At 47.1% G+C, this 17,552-nt stretch overlaps 2 protein-coding genes across 2 annotated transcripts; both read left to right on the plus strand.

Annotated features, from left to right (window-relative positions):
• Positions 1 to 6,125: 6,125 nt before the first annotated feature.
• LOC133923725 (cytochrome c-like) lies at positions 6,126 to 6,467 on the plus strand. Its single transcript, XM_062369003.1, has one exon. It carries the CDS (start codon positions 6,126 to 6,128, stop codon positions 6,465 to 6,467), a length of 342 nt encoding a protein of 113 aa, XP_062224987.1.
• A 3,491-nt stretch (positions 6,468 to 9,958) lies between these two features.
• On the plus strand, positions 9,959 to 11,266 carry LOC133923726 (glycosyltransferase BC10-like). Its single transcript, XM_062369004.1, has 2 exons — positions 9,959 to 10,255; positions 10,301 to 11,266. The coding sequence occupies exons 1-2, from the start codon at positions 9,959 to 9,961 to the stop codon at positions 11,264 to 11,266; spliced, it is 1,263 nt and encodes a 420-aa protein (XP_062224988.1).
• Positions 11,267 to 17,552: the final 6,286 nt, after the last annotated feature.

Genomic DNA, 17,552 nt, shown 5'->3' on the forward strand with positions numbered 1-17,552 from the left:
GCAGGGGAGCTAACTGCACCTAAGAGAGTTCTGATGCCATACAAGTCAGTCTGTGGGATTGCTGTTAAGGATCACGTGCCCATCAACTACTATTGTGAACTGGTGAATGAGGTGATCCGCACGTGGTTCCTGATTCAATCAAGAACGACATCTTTTGGCCCAAAATATTAGAGAAGTTTGACTTTTCTGAAGGGACAGATATGGAAGTAGTTAAGCGTAAAACGCTAATGATCATGGGCCTTTCATTTAACAACTAGATGGGCGCACTGAACACAACATATGTGCAGAAAGGTACAACGTCACATTTCCGCAAGTGGCCGCAACTGGAAGATCATTGGCACGCCTTTGCGGAGTGTAAGTCATCGGAAGAAGCACAAAGGTTGAGTGCGGTGAGCAAAGCGAACTCAAAGAAGAACCTCTACCCTCACAAAGTTGGCAGCCGTGGGTACGTGAGGAAAGAATTGCAGTGTAACATCCTAATTCTTAGTTTTGTGAATTTTCAAAATTCTACCCACAATCAAGTTAATAGCATCACAATTAGCATAGGATTAAAATGATACTTTCAAAAATAAAACAAATGGTCTAGGTTATACTTTGTTTGGTGCATACATGTTGGCTCTCTAGTTGCAGTAGGCCCATTTTCTCCCTCTCTGGAGTTTTGAGTGAAAATGTTTTCAAAAATTTGGTATAGATTTGATTTAGAAATATAATTTTGAAAGAACTAAAAAGATAATAAAAAAACCTTGACCTGAGCCAATACTTCCTCAATTTTCAGCCCAAAACCTCCTTTCCCCCTCCCTCTCTCTCCCTTGGGCCGAGGCTCGTCCGCTCCCTCCCTTCGGGCCAAGCCCATCTGGTCAAGCCAGCCTCCTCCCTTGTCCTGAGCCGACCTCCTCCTACGCCCCAAGCCAGCCTACCGCCTCACCCTCACTGACCAGCGGACCCGACCCAAGCCGTCCTGCGCCGCGTCGAGCCGAGCCGAGCCAAGCTATTAAGCCCCATCATGGCGCCTCCCTCTGTTTCCCCCCTTATTTACATCTCTTTATTGCTCGATTTCATGCAAAAATCGTCGGCCATCAATCCATGGCCGCCGCCCTTTCTCTTCATGGCAAAGTTCTTCACGTTTTACTCGAGCTCCCACATTTTTGCCTCGTCGTTTTCGCCATCGTCGGCCTCTTCTTTAACGACTCCGGTGAGGAGCTTCTCTGACACCATTCTTCGCATCCAAGCCATCTCCGGCTAAATTGACTCGCTCCTCATCCTTGAAGGACACCTCGAACCCATTTCCGTGGCTTGCCGTCGCCGTTCGGCCGCCAGAACGCCTTCCCCGCTGCCTCACCGACCGCTGCTGCCGTGTCCGCCGTAGCCCAACCTCTCCAGCACCGCTCCGGTCTCCTCGATACTCGGGGTGAGTTCGCCGCCCCTCCCTCGTTCTCTTCCTCTGCTCGTTGGAGCCTTCCGCTCGCTGATGCACGTTCCCAGCCAACTCCGGCCGCCGGCCGCCGGCCTGAAGCCGTCCCAGGGCTACCGGTCCATGGTGGACCGTGAACCGAAGGGTCTCGACCGGTTCACCATTCGGTGGACTCGGTTCCCACCCTTTTCCCATTCAAAAATAATTCCAATTTAGATTTATGACGTCATTTTTGCGCAATAAACCAGTTTTTCGATATAAAAATAATTGGTTATTCTGTGGTAATAAGTAAAATTTGCATAAACACTCTTGGAACTTCAAACGCTCTTAACTTTTTGCTCGTAGCTCCGATTCAGGCGATCTTCACGCTCAAATTCTCATAGCGACGTATATAATCTATTTATAGGGGGTTTTTTTTTATCTAGTTTCAGTATTATTTGGTATACTGTTCTTATGTTTTTTTGTGTGCTCGTGTAGACGATTCAGTCCAAGAGTTTGGGAATTTCCAGGAAGAAGATTTTGAAGGAACTGTGCATGACCTTGACGAAGACAAGTGTCTTGACCATGTTGTGAGCCCATTTTTAATATAAATCCAGACTTTTACAAAACATGCATGTTGTTTTTGTGGTAAAATGGGTAGTATAGCAAACACTAGTTTTAGATGTAGGCTTTACACTTGTAGATGTTTTATCCTCAAGTATTCCCATGTTTATGCTTAGTCATGCTTTTAGATGAACTTGTAGTATGTAGGTGATGAATCATGATTTATGAAACTAAAAGTTGAGATAGAAAGTAAGATATGAATCTTGATGTTGTTAAGGGAGTTAGCAACAAGTAATCTAGAGTTTGGACAAGAAGGGTATGTTGGAATGTGCCTGTTGATGTGTTCCAGGCATGGTTGCCTTGAATGGATATGTTTCGTGATTACTCTTATGGGATAGTTGATGGTCTTGCCCAGACCATGTTAAGGACCGGTTCATGGAGCGACCACCCATGACAACAGTACAACCACGAGATCTATATGGTATGGCTTGGTCTAGGAATTAGAAGCTCTCCCAGTGGTGTATGAGCCAGTTGGATGTGTAGATAAGGAAGGGGTACTTCTTGATTCTACCTGGCACAAGAGGGGGCTTTTGGGGTGGAGGGTCACTCTACTTATGTACAGCGGTGAAACCTCAGTAGGCAAGTGCATACTGGGAGACTCTTTGGAAAAGCCTCGTAGTGATCTCTTGGCACGCACACCGGAAGTGTGTAAGGTACCAATGGGTACCGCAAAAGAGATGATCATGACTCGTGGATAAAGTGTACAACCTCTGCAGAGTGTCAAACTGAATTTTCAGCCGTGCTCACGGTTATGAGCAGCATGGACCCTCTCATGATTAGTCGGGTGGATGTTTTCCTTAGCTGAGAATGGGTTGAGTTCTCGGAGTTTAAAGAATATCTTTTGTACATCTTTTCTCTTTTAAAATAAAACTACTTTTCCATAGTTTAGGGCTAAAATTGGCTTTTATGCAATAAAACTCTAGAAAATAGGAAACCTTGGGTAAAACCACCATGTTATACTTTCTCCCATTTACTGAGTATTCTCACACTTGCTTTTCAGAAGGTGAAGCTTTTGAAGAGTTTCCTGAAGATGATGTTGAGTTCTAGGCTGGTGGAGCTTCCGGTCGACTGCCTGTGGCGTGGAGCTGCGCTGTGTCTCTTTTCCGCTGCTATGTAATTTTCTTTAGAATGCGTGGTCATTTTGTAATAAATATTGATGTAATATTGAGCACTGTGTCTGTTATTCACTAATGATATCGCTATATGTATGTGTTAACTAATCCTGGCATACATATAGTTTACATTTGGTTTTGATCTTAAAACCGGGTGTGACAGACAGTGGCAACAACAGCTAGATCAACTGCGAGAGAGAGGTGTCATGCCTGAGACAGGGTTGGAGTGATCGATGCATGCACTTCCTTCTTGGGAGGGGTGCTTCTTACTCGTCTGATGGAAGGTTATACTTTACGACATCCAAAGACTAGGAAGTGACGCAAACACTTGCAAAATAGCTTATAGAAGCCAACGAGCAGTCTGCAAAAGACTCTTTCAAGCCAGACAGAGATAGGGATGAGCTCACTTTGGCCTTGAGAAACAAGGAGCACGGTGGTCGCACACGAGTCGTTGGGGTGATAGGTTGGAAACATGGATTCCCAGGAGAAATCGACCTACAAGAGCTGGAAGAGATCCCAAGCAGAGCGAGATGCAGAACGAGAGACAGAACAAACTAGGATGATAAAAATGTTTGAACAAGCGCTAAAAAAGGAGAGGAAACATACAGAAGAAAAAATAGCATAAGCAGTAGCACAATCCCTCATACGTGAACGAAGCACCATTGTGAGCGAACAGGAACGGCCGACAACGTCTCCTAAGTTTGTGCGCTCCAGCCCTGGTGGTCGTCGGAGTAGTTGTGCATCCACAGGAGTTTCGAGAGCTAACCTCATCACTTATCCTGTGGACCTCATCACAACACGGACACCGTGTGAACTACACATTGGTGCTAGGAACATTACCATCAAGGTAGCTTCCGGCGTGGCTTATCCCCGCGATTCCATGATCATTTGCACAGACGTCCGACACCAGAGGGCTACGCCGCGATCGAAATAGATGAGGCAGTTGACCAGTATCGTCATGTTGAGGTGGACTACCCCGTAGAGGAGGGGGCGAATACTATATGAGAGAACGAGTACACATTCATCGTGTGAGAGAAGGTCTACATAGTAGTTCCACCAGAGACAGCTCCCGAGACTCTCTACTCTCCACTATACTCCAGGCCGCCGTCACCTCGAAGATCTCTCTCCTCAGCCATCTTCAAAAAGTCCACCTCCTCATATATTGCCTCAAAAAAATCCATCGCCTAAGAAACCAGCACCATAAAAAAATCTAAATGATGCATGTCTGATTACTAAGATGTTTGTTCGTAACACCCTTAATGCAATATTCCGTATCATTGGAGTAGTATTAATATTTAGTATACCAAAAGAGAAGGAAGAAATAGTAGGCAGCTGACTTTGTGTATCGATCTCTGATGGAGTAGTGCTCCACAGTGCTCGCTGACTTTGTGTATCGATCGATCGTGTCAAGGTAAATCGACTTAATTTAACCAAACAAACATTATATATGTACTGCATATATGCAGCATGCATATATAGTTGCATGCACAGGTCATTTGGTCTTAGTTTGCAGCTAGCGTAGCCACCTCTACCCACTCAGCTCGATCGATATACGTACGTGCGTACGTGCGCACAGACACACCACGTAGTTTAGTGGTCATAGTTACGTACACTTAATATTATATTTATATATAATATATATATATATATATATATATATATATATATATATATATATATATATATATATATATATATATATATATATATATATGTAGTGTTTTATCAGTGTCAGTCTGATAGTAATCGGTAATAAAACTATATCAGTGTCGATTCTTAAACTCTCGTACGCGAAAAATAGCTGAGCAGATAAGAACCGATATTGATAGTGATAGTATCCGTGTCAGTTATAGATACGAACCGACACTAATAATAGTTACTGTCACAATTTATCTTAAAAAATTCATACTTTTTCACACAAAATTGGATGGGAAAAACTTTATATGAAAATTATAGCTCTCGATGAGATCTACAATTTTGTAGTTGAAAGTTTTTTAATTTGAGATCATTTAAATGTCCAAATAATTATAATAAAGTTATAGTAGTTGTCGATGATAGCTCATATTAAAAAATTCATAACTTTTTCACACGAAGTTGGATGTGGAGAAACTTTATATGAAAATTATAGCTCTCGATGAGATCTACAACTTTGTAGTTGATCACTTTTTTATTTGAGATCATTTAGATATCCAAATAGCTATTCGAATGTTCGGTCAGAAAATATCAAAATGATTTATTTTGCTACTATACTCACGAATGGATGATAGCTGAGATGGTTAGAGGGGTCATGTGTAGGCACAACCTGTGAGGTTTTGAGTTCGAGTCTTTATAGCCGTATACGAGTGAATATCACGTGACTTTCTGAATATTGGGTATGGTTGGGTGAGTACCCTCTAGTTGTGAAAAAAAATTTAAAACTTTTTTTACCCCCAAAATGTTAAATTGAGACGGACTATCAATACCGGTTCCATACCTAACACTGATAGTTAGACTATTAATATCAGATAATCAGTGTTGATTTAAAATCCGTTACTGATAACGATTTTGAACCGATACTGATGAGATATTTTGATGTAGTGACATAATTTTTAAGAAAATTCGTCGGTAGGAACTGACACGACTAGACAACTGGCCGTGTAATAGATACAGTACTTCTTGCTTAATAACCGTCTGTATATATTTACTCAGTAACAGGTGTAGGTAATCGTGTATGATACTTGATCTACTTTGATAATTTCTGTGGTAGTGATATATACATATAAATACTGTCGATAGATCGATCATCGATCCAACGGGAGCATCTATAGGAGCTCCATCGATCGCTAGCTGAGAAAGTGGATCGGCGTCCCGTCACTCGAGTCCGTCCCTTGCATGTCGCCCGCCGCGCATCTATTATTAGTTTCAAGGCGACTTAACCGGCCGGCCCTGATCATCATCTAATCTGCTCCATCGCACCGGCGGCAAGCAGACAAGGCTAACTGTGCTGTTGAATTGGATCAATGGCTTCGTTCGGTGAGGCCCCCGCAGGTGACGTCGGCAGCGGCGAGAAGATCTTCCGGACCAAGTGCGCTCAGTGCCACACGGTGGAGCGCGGCGGCGCGCACAAGCAGGGGCCCAACCTGCATGGCCTCTTCGGGCGCCAGTCCGGCACCACCCTCGGCTACGCCTACTCCACGGCGAACAAGAACATGGCCGTCGTCTGGGAGGAGGGCACCCTCTACGACTACCTCCTCAACCCCAAGAAGTACATCCCCGGCACCAAGATGGTCTTCCCGGGGCTCAAGAAGCCCAAGGAGCGCACAGACCTCATCGCCTACCTCAAGGAATCCACCATCGCTTGATCACTGGCTACCTCCTCGATCCGGCCTCCTGCGCGGCTTAATTTGTTTCCGTCAATTTGCATCCATCGATCACCATGCATCATCCTTTTCTCTTCAGATCTCTGTGAAAGTTTCTATGATGATCTTCAATTGCAGTATATGAATCAAGATTGTAAGCGCGCATGCGTCTGCATGTACTCCTACAATTCTCTTTGATTTATCCACTCAATTAAATTAACTAATGAAGAACTTATTTCTTACTCGTAGTTTCATGAGTCGATATCCTCCTCGTGTCTTAATTACTAAGACTGAGAAAGTCACAATCAATATAAAAACAGTTAATTGGAAAGCAATGTTTAATTTATTCTATGGAAACTCATTTGGAGACTGCTTGATGGCACCAGGCCCAGTGCCGCGCCGCAACATCCTAGCTTAGGCCCTAACCTAAGTGGGCCAAGTCCTGCCGAATGGTCGTTTCTCTTATGGTGTTTGTCGACCATTAGTAAATTAACTACTAAATACTTATTTGATAAGTAGAGATACTTGTTGCTCAATACGATATATCCACCTCCTTTGCGTCCTCCAGCCACGCCTCTCTTGCCACAGTGTCAAGCGACAGTAACATTATGTGCATGGCGGATCCCATCCATGCACTCCTAGTGAGTCGACGAGTAGATCCAGTTCTTCGGTGGTAGGACAAAGAGTTCATAGGCTCACGATGGCTATCATCAACTATTGGAGCCGATGATTTCTATCACTGTCGATTGTGCAATGCTGATTCAAAAACCGATATTGATGGTTTTTTTAATAGTGTATATTAAAGGAATACGATACTAAAATATTATAATAACTGGTGCCATCACATGTGCAGATATTCTACGCAGTTCATCGTGTTCTATATGAAAACTATCTCCGGATTAAAGAAGAATCTTTGCAATGCCGTCAATGCTACATGCTGTGAACATGTTCAAAACTAGGCAAATGAACGCATTCTCCACTCGTGGGATTGAAAAGGCTAACAAAGTTAAAGATACCTACTATTGCCAGCCACCCATCTTTACCACCATCCCATCGATAAAACTTCAAATACTCCATCTCCGAATAAAAAGACTTCCACGAGAACAAATCATGGAGGAAAATGGGAACCTTGCTCATATCCCATCCATGGTCACGAGGAGACAAGAGCAAAATAGGGCTACTAGGTTAGAGAAGACGATTTTCCAAATACGCTGCCTTCCATGGATTGCAGACCATTGGAGAGTGCGCAGAGAATGGAAAAAGGATTGGAGTCGATGGATCACGAGGGAGATTGGCCCATGGCGCCACGCACCTTTAGTCATGGTGGAGATTGGGGAAAGGACATTGTGGAGAGCGCGTGATGGGAAAGATGAGGAATGCCCCCCCCCCCCCCACTCAATTTAGTTATGGTCGACTCCTCATCAACCACCACGCCACTCTCTTCTTTATCTCCACAAGACAAGAAACCGAACAATCATTCTGGCTTGCTTGTGACCTTTCACATTCCAAAAACTGCACCGGTTTGCTTGTGACCTTTCACCCTACTCTTCCGATAGACGGAACGGATTGATTACGTGTCTCAATAAGATCATGCGCGTCCATGCCTATATATTTGGACGTGGGGTCGTCCACCTGGTGACCACCTCTAGACGACCAGTTGGCACGGGAGGTTCCACTCGACAAAGAAATTAAAGTTATCCCTCGACGGTTGTCTCATGTGGATTAATATGGCGGTTGTCTCTTCTGAGAGCAGTTTTGCGTCATTCCAGAGATGGCAACTTCCATCACCAAGGGTCACAACGCTTCGCCAAACGACATCACCAACTGCTTTCGGCACAAGTATATATGAATCCATGGTGCACCTGCCATGGAGAGAGATCGGCTTCATTCACCATCAATTGGAACACTCTCAAGTTCATTCGTCCATTTATCCAACACTTTGTAATAAGCATTCTATGCTCATGCAACTCAATCCGTCGTACGCATTTTAGAGTTCGTCGTCCATTTACCCATTACTTTGTAATCAGCATAGGCGAAGTTTTCCCTTTCTATTTTCCTATTTCTCTTTGTACAATTTTGTTCTCACTTGTCGTGGATAGGAACCCTGAGTTGTGATCCTCGATAGTTCGTTCTAAATCCTCCGCATTTAATTATTGTATGGATGCATTTAGTGAAACTAACCTATGCTCTCCTCTTCTCCTCTGACCCTAGCTCTCTCGCTCAAAACCAAGCTGACTGAATGTTGGGGAAGAAGATCATATCGGCATGCAGTTTTATCACAAAACACCCAGCATTGAATTATATTACAAATGGCCCAATTTTAGTTTGCAACATGCATGCCTAAGCAACGTTTTGCATGATAAATGAGCCAAAAATGACTTCCAAATGGTGAGGCAGAAGCTGCATGCACACATCACAATTATCCGTCTACAACAATTGAGCTGTGGAGGAAAAACATCAACTTCTTGAAGCCAAAAGCCCAGTTTTCAGATGCTTCCCCCGTACCCCAAAATCAACATGTGACAAGCTTATTGTCTCCAATGTTCCACGTGGAGCTATCTCAGGAAAGCACGAAACACCAAGTCGAAGAAATGCACAAACTTGGCATTAACGACCATTTGGTTTGTCTTTTACACACATGACTTATTTTCAGATGAAGACCAAAGAATGGTGACATCTATCAATGAGCTTTGACTATATCACAAAAAGAGACAAGCTCAACGCCCAAATTAAACACCAAGAAATAAACCGCCAAGACATACCCAGCTTGTGTTGTAGATAATGCAGTTTTGTAGACTGCAAGGTCGCCTTTCGATTAGCACATGCAATATTACCCACGAAGCTGAAACCTGTAGATAATTAACGGAGTGCATGCTTCTCCTCTAGGGTTTATGAGTGTGTAAAAGGGGCCGAAAGAAATACTAAATGAAGAAGAAAAGAAAAGCACCTGCATCTGCATGCATGCATTCCCCGTATGGAGGGAGGGAAGGAGAGGGAGTTGAGGCGACGAACGCGGCCGGGCTTTCACGATCAACGAACCGGCCGGCCTTGCCTTGTCCATCGACCGCTCCCCTCCCGTCGCAGTCGCTAGCAGTGGCTGGCCTCCACGTGCCCACTTGCTGCATTGCTCCCCTCCCCTCCCTTATTCTTGGGCTTTGGTCGCCACCCCCATGTCCGGCGCCCATGCATCTCGCCGTCCTCGATCGGCAGCATTGATTTGTGCATTGCCCACTCCCTGCAGCTGCATTCCTCCATTCCATCGGAGTCCACAGTCACAGCCTGGACCAGGGCGTTCCGTCCAAGTTTCCGCGCGCGTGCATGCGCGGCGGCAGGGACGTGCGTGGGACCAGATTGTCGCGCGCCTGCCTCCCTCCTGAGGCAACGATCGTCTCCCCTCTTGAGGCAACAAATTAATTCAATTCGTCGACAAGAAGCGACCACTCGATCGGTCGACAGGCACTCTGAATTAATAAGCCGTGTACGTTAATTGAGGGATGAAGCCGGGCACCCTCAAGTCTCGGCGAGGCAGCGCCGGAGATGAGGAGGAGGCCTCCGGCGGCGCGGAGTACAGCTTCCCTCCGACGCCCCGCAAGGAGTGCTGGTGGTCGTCGGTGCTGCTCAAGGCCGTGGCGGCGCTGGTGATCCTGATGGCCGGCGTGCTCATCGGGCTGGCGGCCAGGGCCAACGTGTCGCGCTACTACTACTACAGCAGCGTTGCCTCGTCGTCCTCGTCTCCCCTGCAGGCGGCAGCTGCTTCTGGTAATGCTAACAACAATAACAACGGCGATGTCGTCTCCAGCACCACTACCAGCAACAACCATCGCGGCAATAACAAGAGGGAAGCAGCAGCTCCATCAATATTACTGGAGTTCCGGCGGTTCGTGGACCCCGGCCCGCCGTGGGGTCACTCGATGTCGGACTCGGAGCTGTTCTGGCGCTCGTCCATGGTGCCGCGCATGGAGGAGTACCCGTTCCAGCGCGTGCCCAAGGTGGCGTTCCTGTTCCTGACGCGCGGACCGCTGCCGTTCGCGCCGCTGTGGGAGCGCTTCTTCCGCGGGCATGAGGGGCTTTACTCGGTGTACGTGCACGCGCTGCCGGGGTACACCACGCGCGGGTATTGGCGGTCGTCGCCGTTCCACGGGCGGCAGATCCCGAGCAAGGAGGTTTCGTGGGGGTCCATCACGCTGGTGGACGCGGAGAAGCGGCTGCTGGCGAACGCGCTGCTGGACTGGTCGAACGAGCGGTTCGTGCTGGTGTCGGAGAGCTGCGTGCCGGTGTTCAACTTCCGGACGGTGTACGAGTACCTGGTGAACTCGGCGCAGAGCTACGTGGAGTCGTACAACATCGACGAGCCGCAGTGCGCGGGGCGGTACAACCCGCGGATGGCCCCCGACATCGCGGAGGAGCAGTGGCGCAAGGGGTCCGAGTGGTTCGAGCTCAGCCGGGAGCTGGCCGTGGACGTGGTGGCAGACTACCGGTACTACGCGCTGTTCCGGCGGCATTGCACGCCGTCGTGCTACCCGGACGAGCACTACATCCCGACGTACTTGCACCTGCGGCACGGCGCGCGCAACGCCAACCGCACCGTCACCTGGGTGGACTGGTCGCGCGGGGGGCCGCACCCGGCGCGCTTCGGCAAGTCCGCCGTCACGCTGGAATTCGTCGCCGCCATCCGCAATAACGGCACGCGCTGCCTCTACAACGGCAAGCCCACCACCGTGTGCTACCTCTTCGCCAGGAAGTTCGCGCCCAGCGCGCTGGGAACGCTGCTCAACCTCACCACCACGCTCCTAGACTTCTGATGATCTGGCCCCATTAATTGATTCCTGCGCCATGTTCATCCCTACCTTTTTTTTCACCATTGCCACCGAGGTCCGGCGAACCCGGATGATCATCCCTACCTGCTTTCTTGCTCTAATCACACTCCTAACTTTTTTTTCTCAGTGCTTTATCAACAAGTTAAAGGTCCCGGATGGTATGATGGTGATTTCCATACATATGTATTATACTAGCTAGTTGACTTGAATTTTGTAATCTACACATTGACGAGGAATATATAATTATTTATTATATATTTACTATAAATACTGCATATTATTAAGTTATATCTACCACACATGTGCTAGTATTAGTGGTCATTACGGAGCTTCTTTATGGTGACCCCAATGTCCAGGGTGGAGCTTCTCTATGGCCAGCATCGGCCATGGTCCCTCCTTAATTTCCTAGGGAAGTTCTCTAGTAAAAAGGAAGACGACAACCTATATATTGCGTTGAGAGCAAGAAGGAACCTCGAACCATTAAAGCTCATCTTGAAATTGTCTAACTTTGAGCTGCTGCTGCTGCTACTTCAGTAGCCTTTTGAGGACGAAAGACGGTGTTGAACCATTGTTGTCCTTGAGAGTATCAACATTAATGTCTTGAGCAATACATTTTTTATTACTGTCAAACCATTTGACAGTCAGTCTATTCTCCCCCCCTAAAAAAAGCTTTTTAACTATGAAAACATTGGCTTTAATATTGTCTGAATCATATTTGTAGGATGCTTACTCACAAACTAGCCAATCAGAGGAGGATGAATAATTGAAGAAGCTAAAATCATTTTTTATTAAAAAAATCATCCTTTATAAATCCACCAGTATTTTAAACTTGGAAATAAGTTCTGATTGACTCGAAATATTGGCAGCAGAAAATAGACAAAATTTCACAAATAACGCAACACGAATCACATCAATCGGAAATCCGGATCTTAAGATATGCCCCCAAAAGCAAAACCGTATCGCATGGTGAAAATAAATAACTTTTGTAAACCTGGAGATTATCGACACATCATATTGAAAAGCTTCATCTTTATTGCGAAAGTGTTCACAAGATGCCTCCAAAAAGCACCAAATGTTTTATAGAAAAATCCCTAATTTTCTCTCCTAAATTACCCTTTTTCTCTCTCGAGAGAGTTGGGCTCTCTATTCCTTGGGATGCAAATACCAGCAACCCTAACTCTCATTTTATATGTAACTAGTACAATACTTGTACAGTGCTACGGATCTTAAATCTAGCACCACTGCACTACATTGCAATGATTCTTAAATCTCGCGCACGTACAATATTATTTTACTTTCTACTCAAAGAAAACAAAACATGATACTAAAAATAATACTTAATTCATAGTTTAATAGTGCTCTAGGATGCCTAAGAGACCCAGCGGATGGGGAAGTCCTGAAGAACCAACGGCGGCAGCATCCTCTCATATGGTGTCCCAAGGAGCCAACACAACATCCCCCACGACCTTGTTATCTTCATTTTCCTCGCCGTCCTCCACCTCGTATGTGGCATCAAGGAGCCCATATATGGTCTCGCTTTCTCTCCGGTAGTGGCAGAGGTGTCTGGCCCCCCGCTGACCTCTGCATAGTCTTCGATGGCCAGCCAGGGATCCTCAACTCACTCCTGCACCCTCTCTGCTTGTGGCTGTTTATGAGGAATCTCTCTCCCTTGGTCAGCATCCTCTGCTTCGACGGCTGTGCGAGACCACACGTGCGTCGGACACATCACTCATCCAGGATGAAGTCAAGGTCTAGCACGCTGACGATGAGCGCGGTGATGGCGCCGGAACGACGATGATGCACAACTCACTAGATGAGGTTGCTGATCCGATCAGATTCGGCTTCAGGGGAAGACATGGACGATGAGCGCGGTGACGGCAATTGTGGTGATGGGATCTCAACGCGAGAGGTGGGTGTGTGCGTGATTTGGGAAGGCGGTTGTGGTGACGTGCAGAAGGTTCAGGAGCTGAACGACACGGGGACGAGACACTATAAAATTTAGGATCATTTAGATTCATGCTATTATAAATATTGCGATTATAAAATATATCATTACAAATCCGGTATTTAAAAACATGCCAGTACAAATTTTGTGAAATTGAATACATGCCATTACCTTTAAAAAAAATGGTATGAATTCAATTAAAGATTTGTAATAATATGGATTCAATTTTAAAAGATTTATAATGATATATTTCTGAATACTAAATTTGTAATGGTATATTTCAAAACTATGATATTTATAATAGCATGAATCTAAATAACTCAAAAATGTATGATGAAACTAGAGGAAATCATATGTGAGAAAACAAGGAAAAAAATAAATTACAATATATAACACAATAAATTAGGTTCAAAACATATCTCATAGTATTATTATTTTTGAGCAGAACACAAGATCCGTGCATGGCCAATGCAAGGATTTGGGAGGGGAAGGTCGTTAATTATTCGGCGTGCTTTATGCAGTAGAGATGCAGGCCTGGCCCGAAACCGAGTCAGCCTTCCTACTGTCCGCGTGGAGTTTCTATATTTTTATATTTTTTCTATTAAATATTTAAATAAATAGACTCCTGTTTACCAGATTTGCAGAAATAGATGTCTACCATCACCTGAAAGGGCTACACCCTTACCGTCCATCTAAGAGGGCGGGTAGGGACTAACCGCAAGGGTGGGTAGCCTTTGCTCAGCTTTGGTAAAATTTGTTTTTTTAATTTTAACTTTTGTATAGCTCAATCTGAAAAATAATACATATTCATTCGGTGAAAAATATTTGAAATTGATATGTTAGAAATTTTGGATCGAAACGGTCAAAAAGTGACCAAAACAACATCACGGATGTCGGTGACATGGGAACCAGGGGTCCCCGAGTCTCGAGCCTAGGACAACACAATGCCACGTAGCGCCATCCCTCGGGGTCCATCTCCCCGAGGGATGAGAAGAGACAGTTCTGGGAAGGGTGCTCGGGGCCATGAACAGTTGGTCCCCGAGTACCCAGAGTTCCCTGAGGACCCGAGAAGAGCCAGTTCCTGGACGGGTGCTCGGGGCCATGAACAGTTGGCCCCCGAGTACCCGAAGTTCCCCGAGGACCTGAGAAGAGACGAATCCGGGAGAGGGTACTTGAGGCCAAGAACAGTTGATCCTCGAGTCCCAGAGTTCTCTGAGGACCTGAGAAGCCCCTTGCCGATGGACCCCATAAGGGCTCAACTGTGAGGTGTCAATCGGTGGGAGGCCCGATACTGCATTTAAGAGGGAGCATGGCCTGTCACATCTAATCACTCCCCCTCACGCCTGTCGTACTGAGTACGTCAGTCCCTGCCACCGCCTAGTAGGAAGGCGTGGGGATATTTAATGCGACGAGTCCCATCGCATGTCACCTTGCGGGGCTGTCGGAGGGTGAACTCCTAAAGCAGGGATCCAGAGGGACCCCCTTTGAGATTCGGCCGGGGGGATGATTCTGAATCTGTTTTGCGGGAGAAATAAATGGGTGTAAATGCGATGGCAGGTGGAGTGGAATGATCGAATGCAGAATGCAGTAAATGCACTGGAGTGATTTTTAGACAGGTTCGGGCCGCACTAAGCGTAATACCCTACTCCTGTGTGGATGCTATAAATGCACTGAGAATATCTCTCAGGGATGTTGCTGGTTACAAGAATGTTTGTCTGTCCTAGAGCTTCGGGCTCCTTGTTCTTCGGTGATCTCAGCTTCTGTGCTTGTACTGGAGTGTTCGAATGTCCCAGAGTTGATTCGGGGGGCCTCTTTCCGTGTCCACCGGCTCCTCCTTAAATACTCGCCGGCGGTAGCATGCCCAGAAAGGGAGGGCACGAGTTCCAAGGTGCCATAAATGGAAAGTAATCATCATGGGCCACTGCGCGAAGTGACGGGGAGGGTTGAAAATGCGCCCCCATCCGATGTCGTTCGTCATGATGTCGTTCTGCAACGGGCACCGCGAAGAAGGCCCACCGGGCAGCCACTGAACGACCCGGCGTGCCCGCCCGGTCTTGTACGCCTGACACAGCAGGGCGGCAGCCGGGGCGCCTTGGGCCTCGCGATGTTATCCCGAGGCGCGCCGGATGACGCGGGATGGGACCCGTGCATTAAATGTCCCCACGCCTCCCTGCCAGGTCGTGGCAGGGACTGACACCGAGCGTGGCAGGAGCAGTGGGAAGTGACAGGCCACGCGCCCTCTTAAATGCGGCATCGGGCCTTTCACTGGTTGACACCTCACCGCTGGACCTCTGTGGGAGCCACTGGCGAAGGGCTTCTTAGGCCGTCGGGGAACCGAGTGCGTGCTCGGGAGTCACTGTTTACAGCCCCGAGCACTCTCTCCCGGATATGCCCTTTCTTGGTCCTCAGGGAACCGAGTGCTCGGGGGCCACTGTTCACGGTCCCGAACACTCTCTCCCGGTAATTGACTGTTCAGGTCCTCGGGGAATCGAGTGCTCGGGGGCCACTGTTCACGGCCCCGAGCACTCTCTCCCGGAACTAACTTCCTTGGGTCCTCGGGGTACTTGGGTGCTCAAGGGTCACTGTTCGCAGCCCTGAGCACACCCTTCCTGGTACTAGGCTTTTCAGGTCGTCGGGGGACTTGGGTGCTCGAGTGCCACTGTTCACGGCCTTGAGCACTATATTCCCGGCACTTGGTCTTCGCGGATCATCGGGGAACTCGGGTACTCGGGGACCACTGTTCATGGCCCCGAGCACCCTCTCCCGGGACTTAGTCTTCTCGTACCTCGCGGAGATGATCCCCGCGGGAGGGCGCCACGTGGCAAACTGCTGATCTGGCCTCAGGACTCGGGGACCCCTGATTCCTGATTCACCGACAGGGGCCCATAAAGGAAACGACTTGAAGATATCGTCACTGGGCTCGAGACGTATCGTCTGCCCCCCTGTCGCGTCAGACCGTGTCAGATCTGCTCTGACTGGACGGGTATGCAGGGATATTCAGCGGCTGCCCGGTGGGCCCCCTCTTCACCTGTTAAAGTTGGGACGTAATGAGCGACGGGACCCGCCGAAGGGCACATTTTCAACCCCTGTAACATCAAACTGTAGACCCATAATGATTGCCTTCCATTTATGGCTTGCTGGAACTCGTGCCCCCGTTCTGGGTACGTCGAGCCTCCCCCGGTAGGATAAAAGGGGGGAGCACTTCATAGGAAGACAGGTCAAAGAGGTGAAGTCAAGTTCAGGCCTTCAGAAGTTTTAGAGGTTCTGAGAAACAAGACCGAAGCTCAAGACTTAGACAAAAAATCTTGTAATACAGAGATCCAGAGAAAGGCATTCCAAGAGCATTAATAGCACATCAGACACACAGGAGTAGGGTATTACGCTCTGTACGGCCCGAACCTGTCTTAAATCCCTTGTGCATTTACTCTCACTAGCCGACGATCATCCGTCCCTCCTAGATCTCATATATTCACATTAAATCCACGTACAAGGTAGATCCAGAATCAGCCCCCCGGCCGAATCTCAAAGGGGGTCCCTTAGGATCCCCGCTTGCGGTGTTCATCCACCGACAACGGAGTAGTGATATTTTGGAAATTGTGGATTGTTGTAAATTTGTCGATATTTCTTTATGTATTTGATGTAAAATTGTATCAATAATTTTTTAGTGACGTATTGTTGGAAGAATACAAAATCTAATTTTGTGAACAATTATAGATGTGAAGCACTCTTAGCATATTACCCGGCACGGAGGTTACAAACGGCGACAAACATTACATGAGACATACGGTGGAAAACATTACATGAGACTCTAACCATGAAGACACGACAACAGGAAATGGTGGCATATACGGTACACCTAAAGACCTACCTAATAGTGTGCCGTTGCTAATCCTAACATGCCTTAAGGAGTGAAAATATACCGGGATACATTAGATGCTCTCTATTGAGTGCATCTAGGATATTTGCCCTTTCTTAGGGCATCGGGGCTAACCGCCTTAGTGCGACAAGCCCTCTCCCGCTTAATTGCCCTCTCAGCTTCACGGGCTTGAGCCGCGGTATGGTTCTACGCTGCCTTTCTCATGCGCTCCTCTTCCTGTCGCTTCAGTCGTAGTTTCTCTTGTTGTTGCTCGTACTCCCAATGTGCGTATGCTTCTCTCCTCCACTGCATGCTCATGTCGACCCACCACTTCTGGTCTTCATTTTGCTCAATGTCGAGCCATTCAATGAGGTCACAGATAGGTGGAGGAGACTGAACAAATAAAACAAGATGTGAGATTAGTAAAATAGTGTGTGAAATCGGAAACAAGATGTGGAAAGTGCTACATG

This window comes from Phragmites australis, chromosome 7, assembly GCF_958298935.1.
Source record: "Phragmites australis chromosome 7, lpPhrAust1.1, whole genome shotgun sequence".
In the NCBI taxonomy this organism is placed as follows: Eukaryota; Viridiplantae; Streptophyta; class Magnoliopsida; order Poales; family Poaceae; genus Phragmites; species Phragmites australis.

Bases quoted from the DNA above. Each gene is read 5' to 3' on its own strand.
- LOC133923725 (XM_062369003.1), top strand. From the start codon at position 6,126: ATGGCTTCGTTCGGTGAGGCCCCCGCAGGTGACGTCGGCAGCGGCGAG.
- LOC133923726 (XM_062369004.1), top strand. From the start codon at position 9,959: ATGAAGCCGGGCACCCTCAAGTCTCGGCGAGGCAGCGCCGGAGATGAG. The intron at 10,256-10,300 runs GTCTCCAGCACC...GGCAATAACAAG, and splicing joins ACAATAACAACGGCGATGTC to AGGGAAGCAGCAGCTCCATC.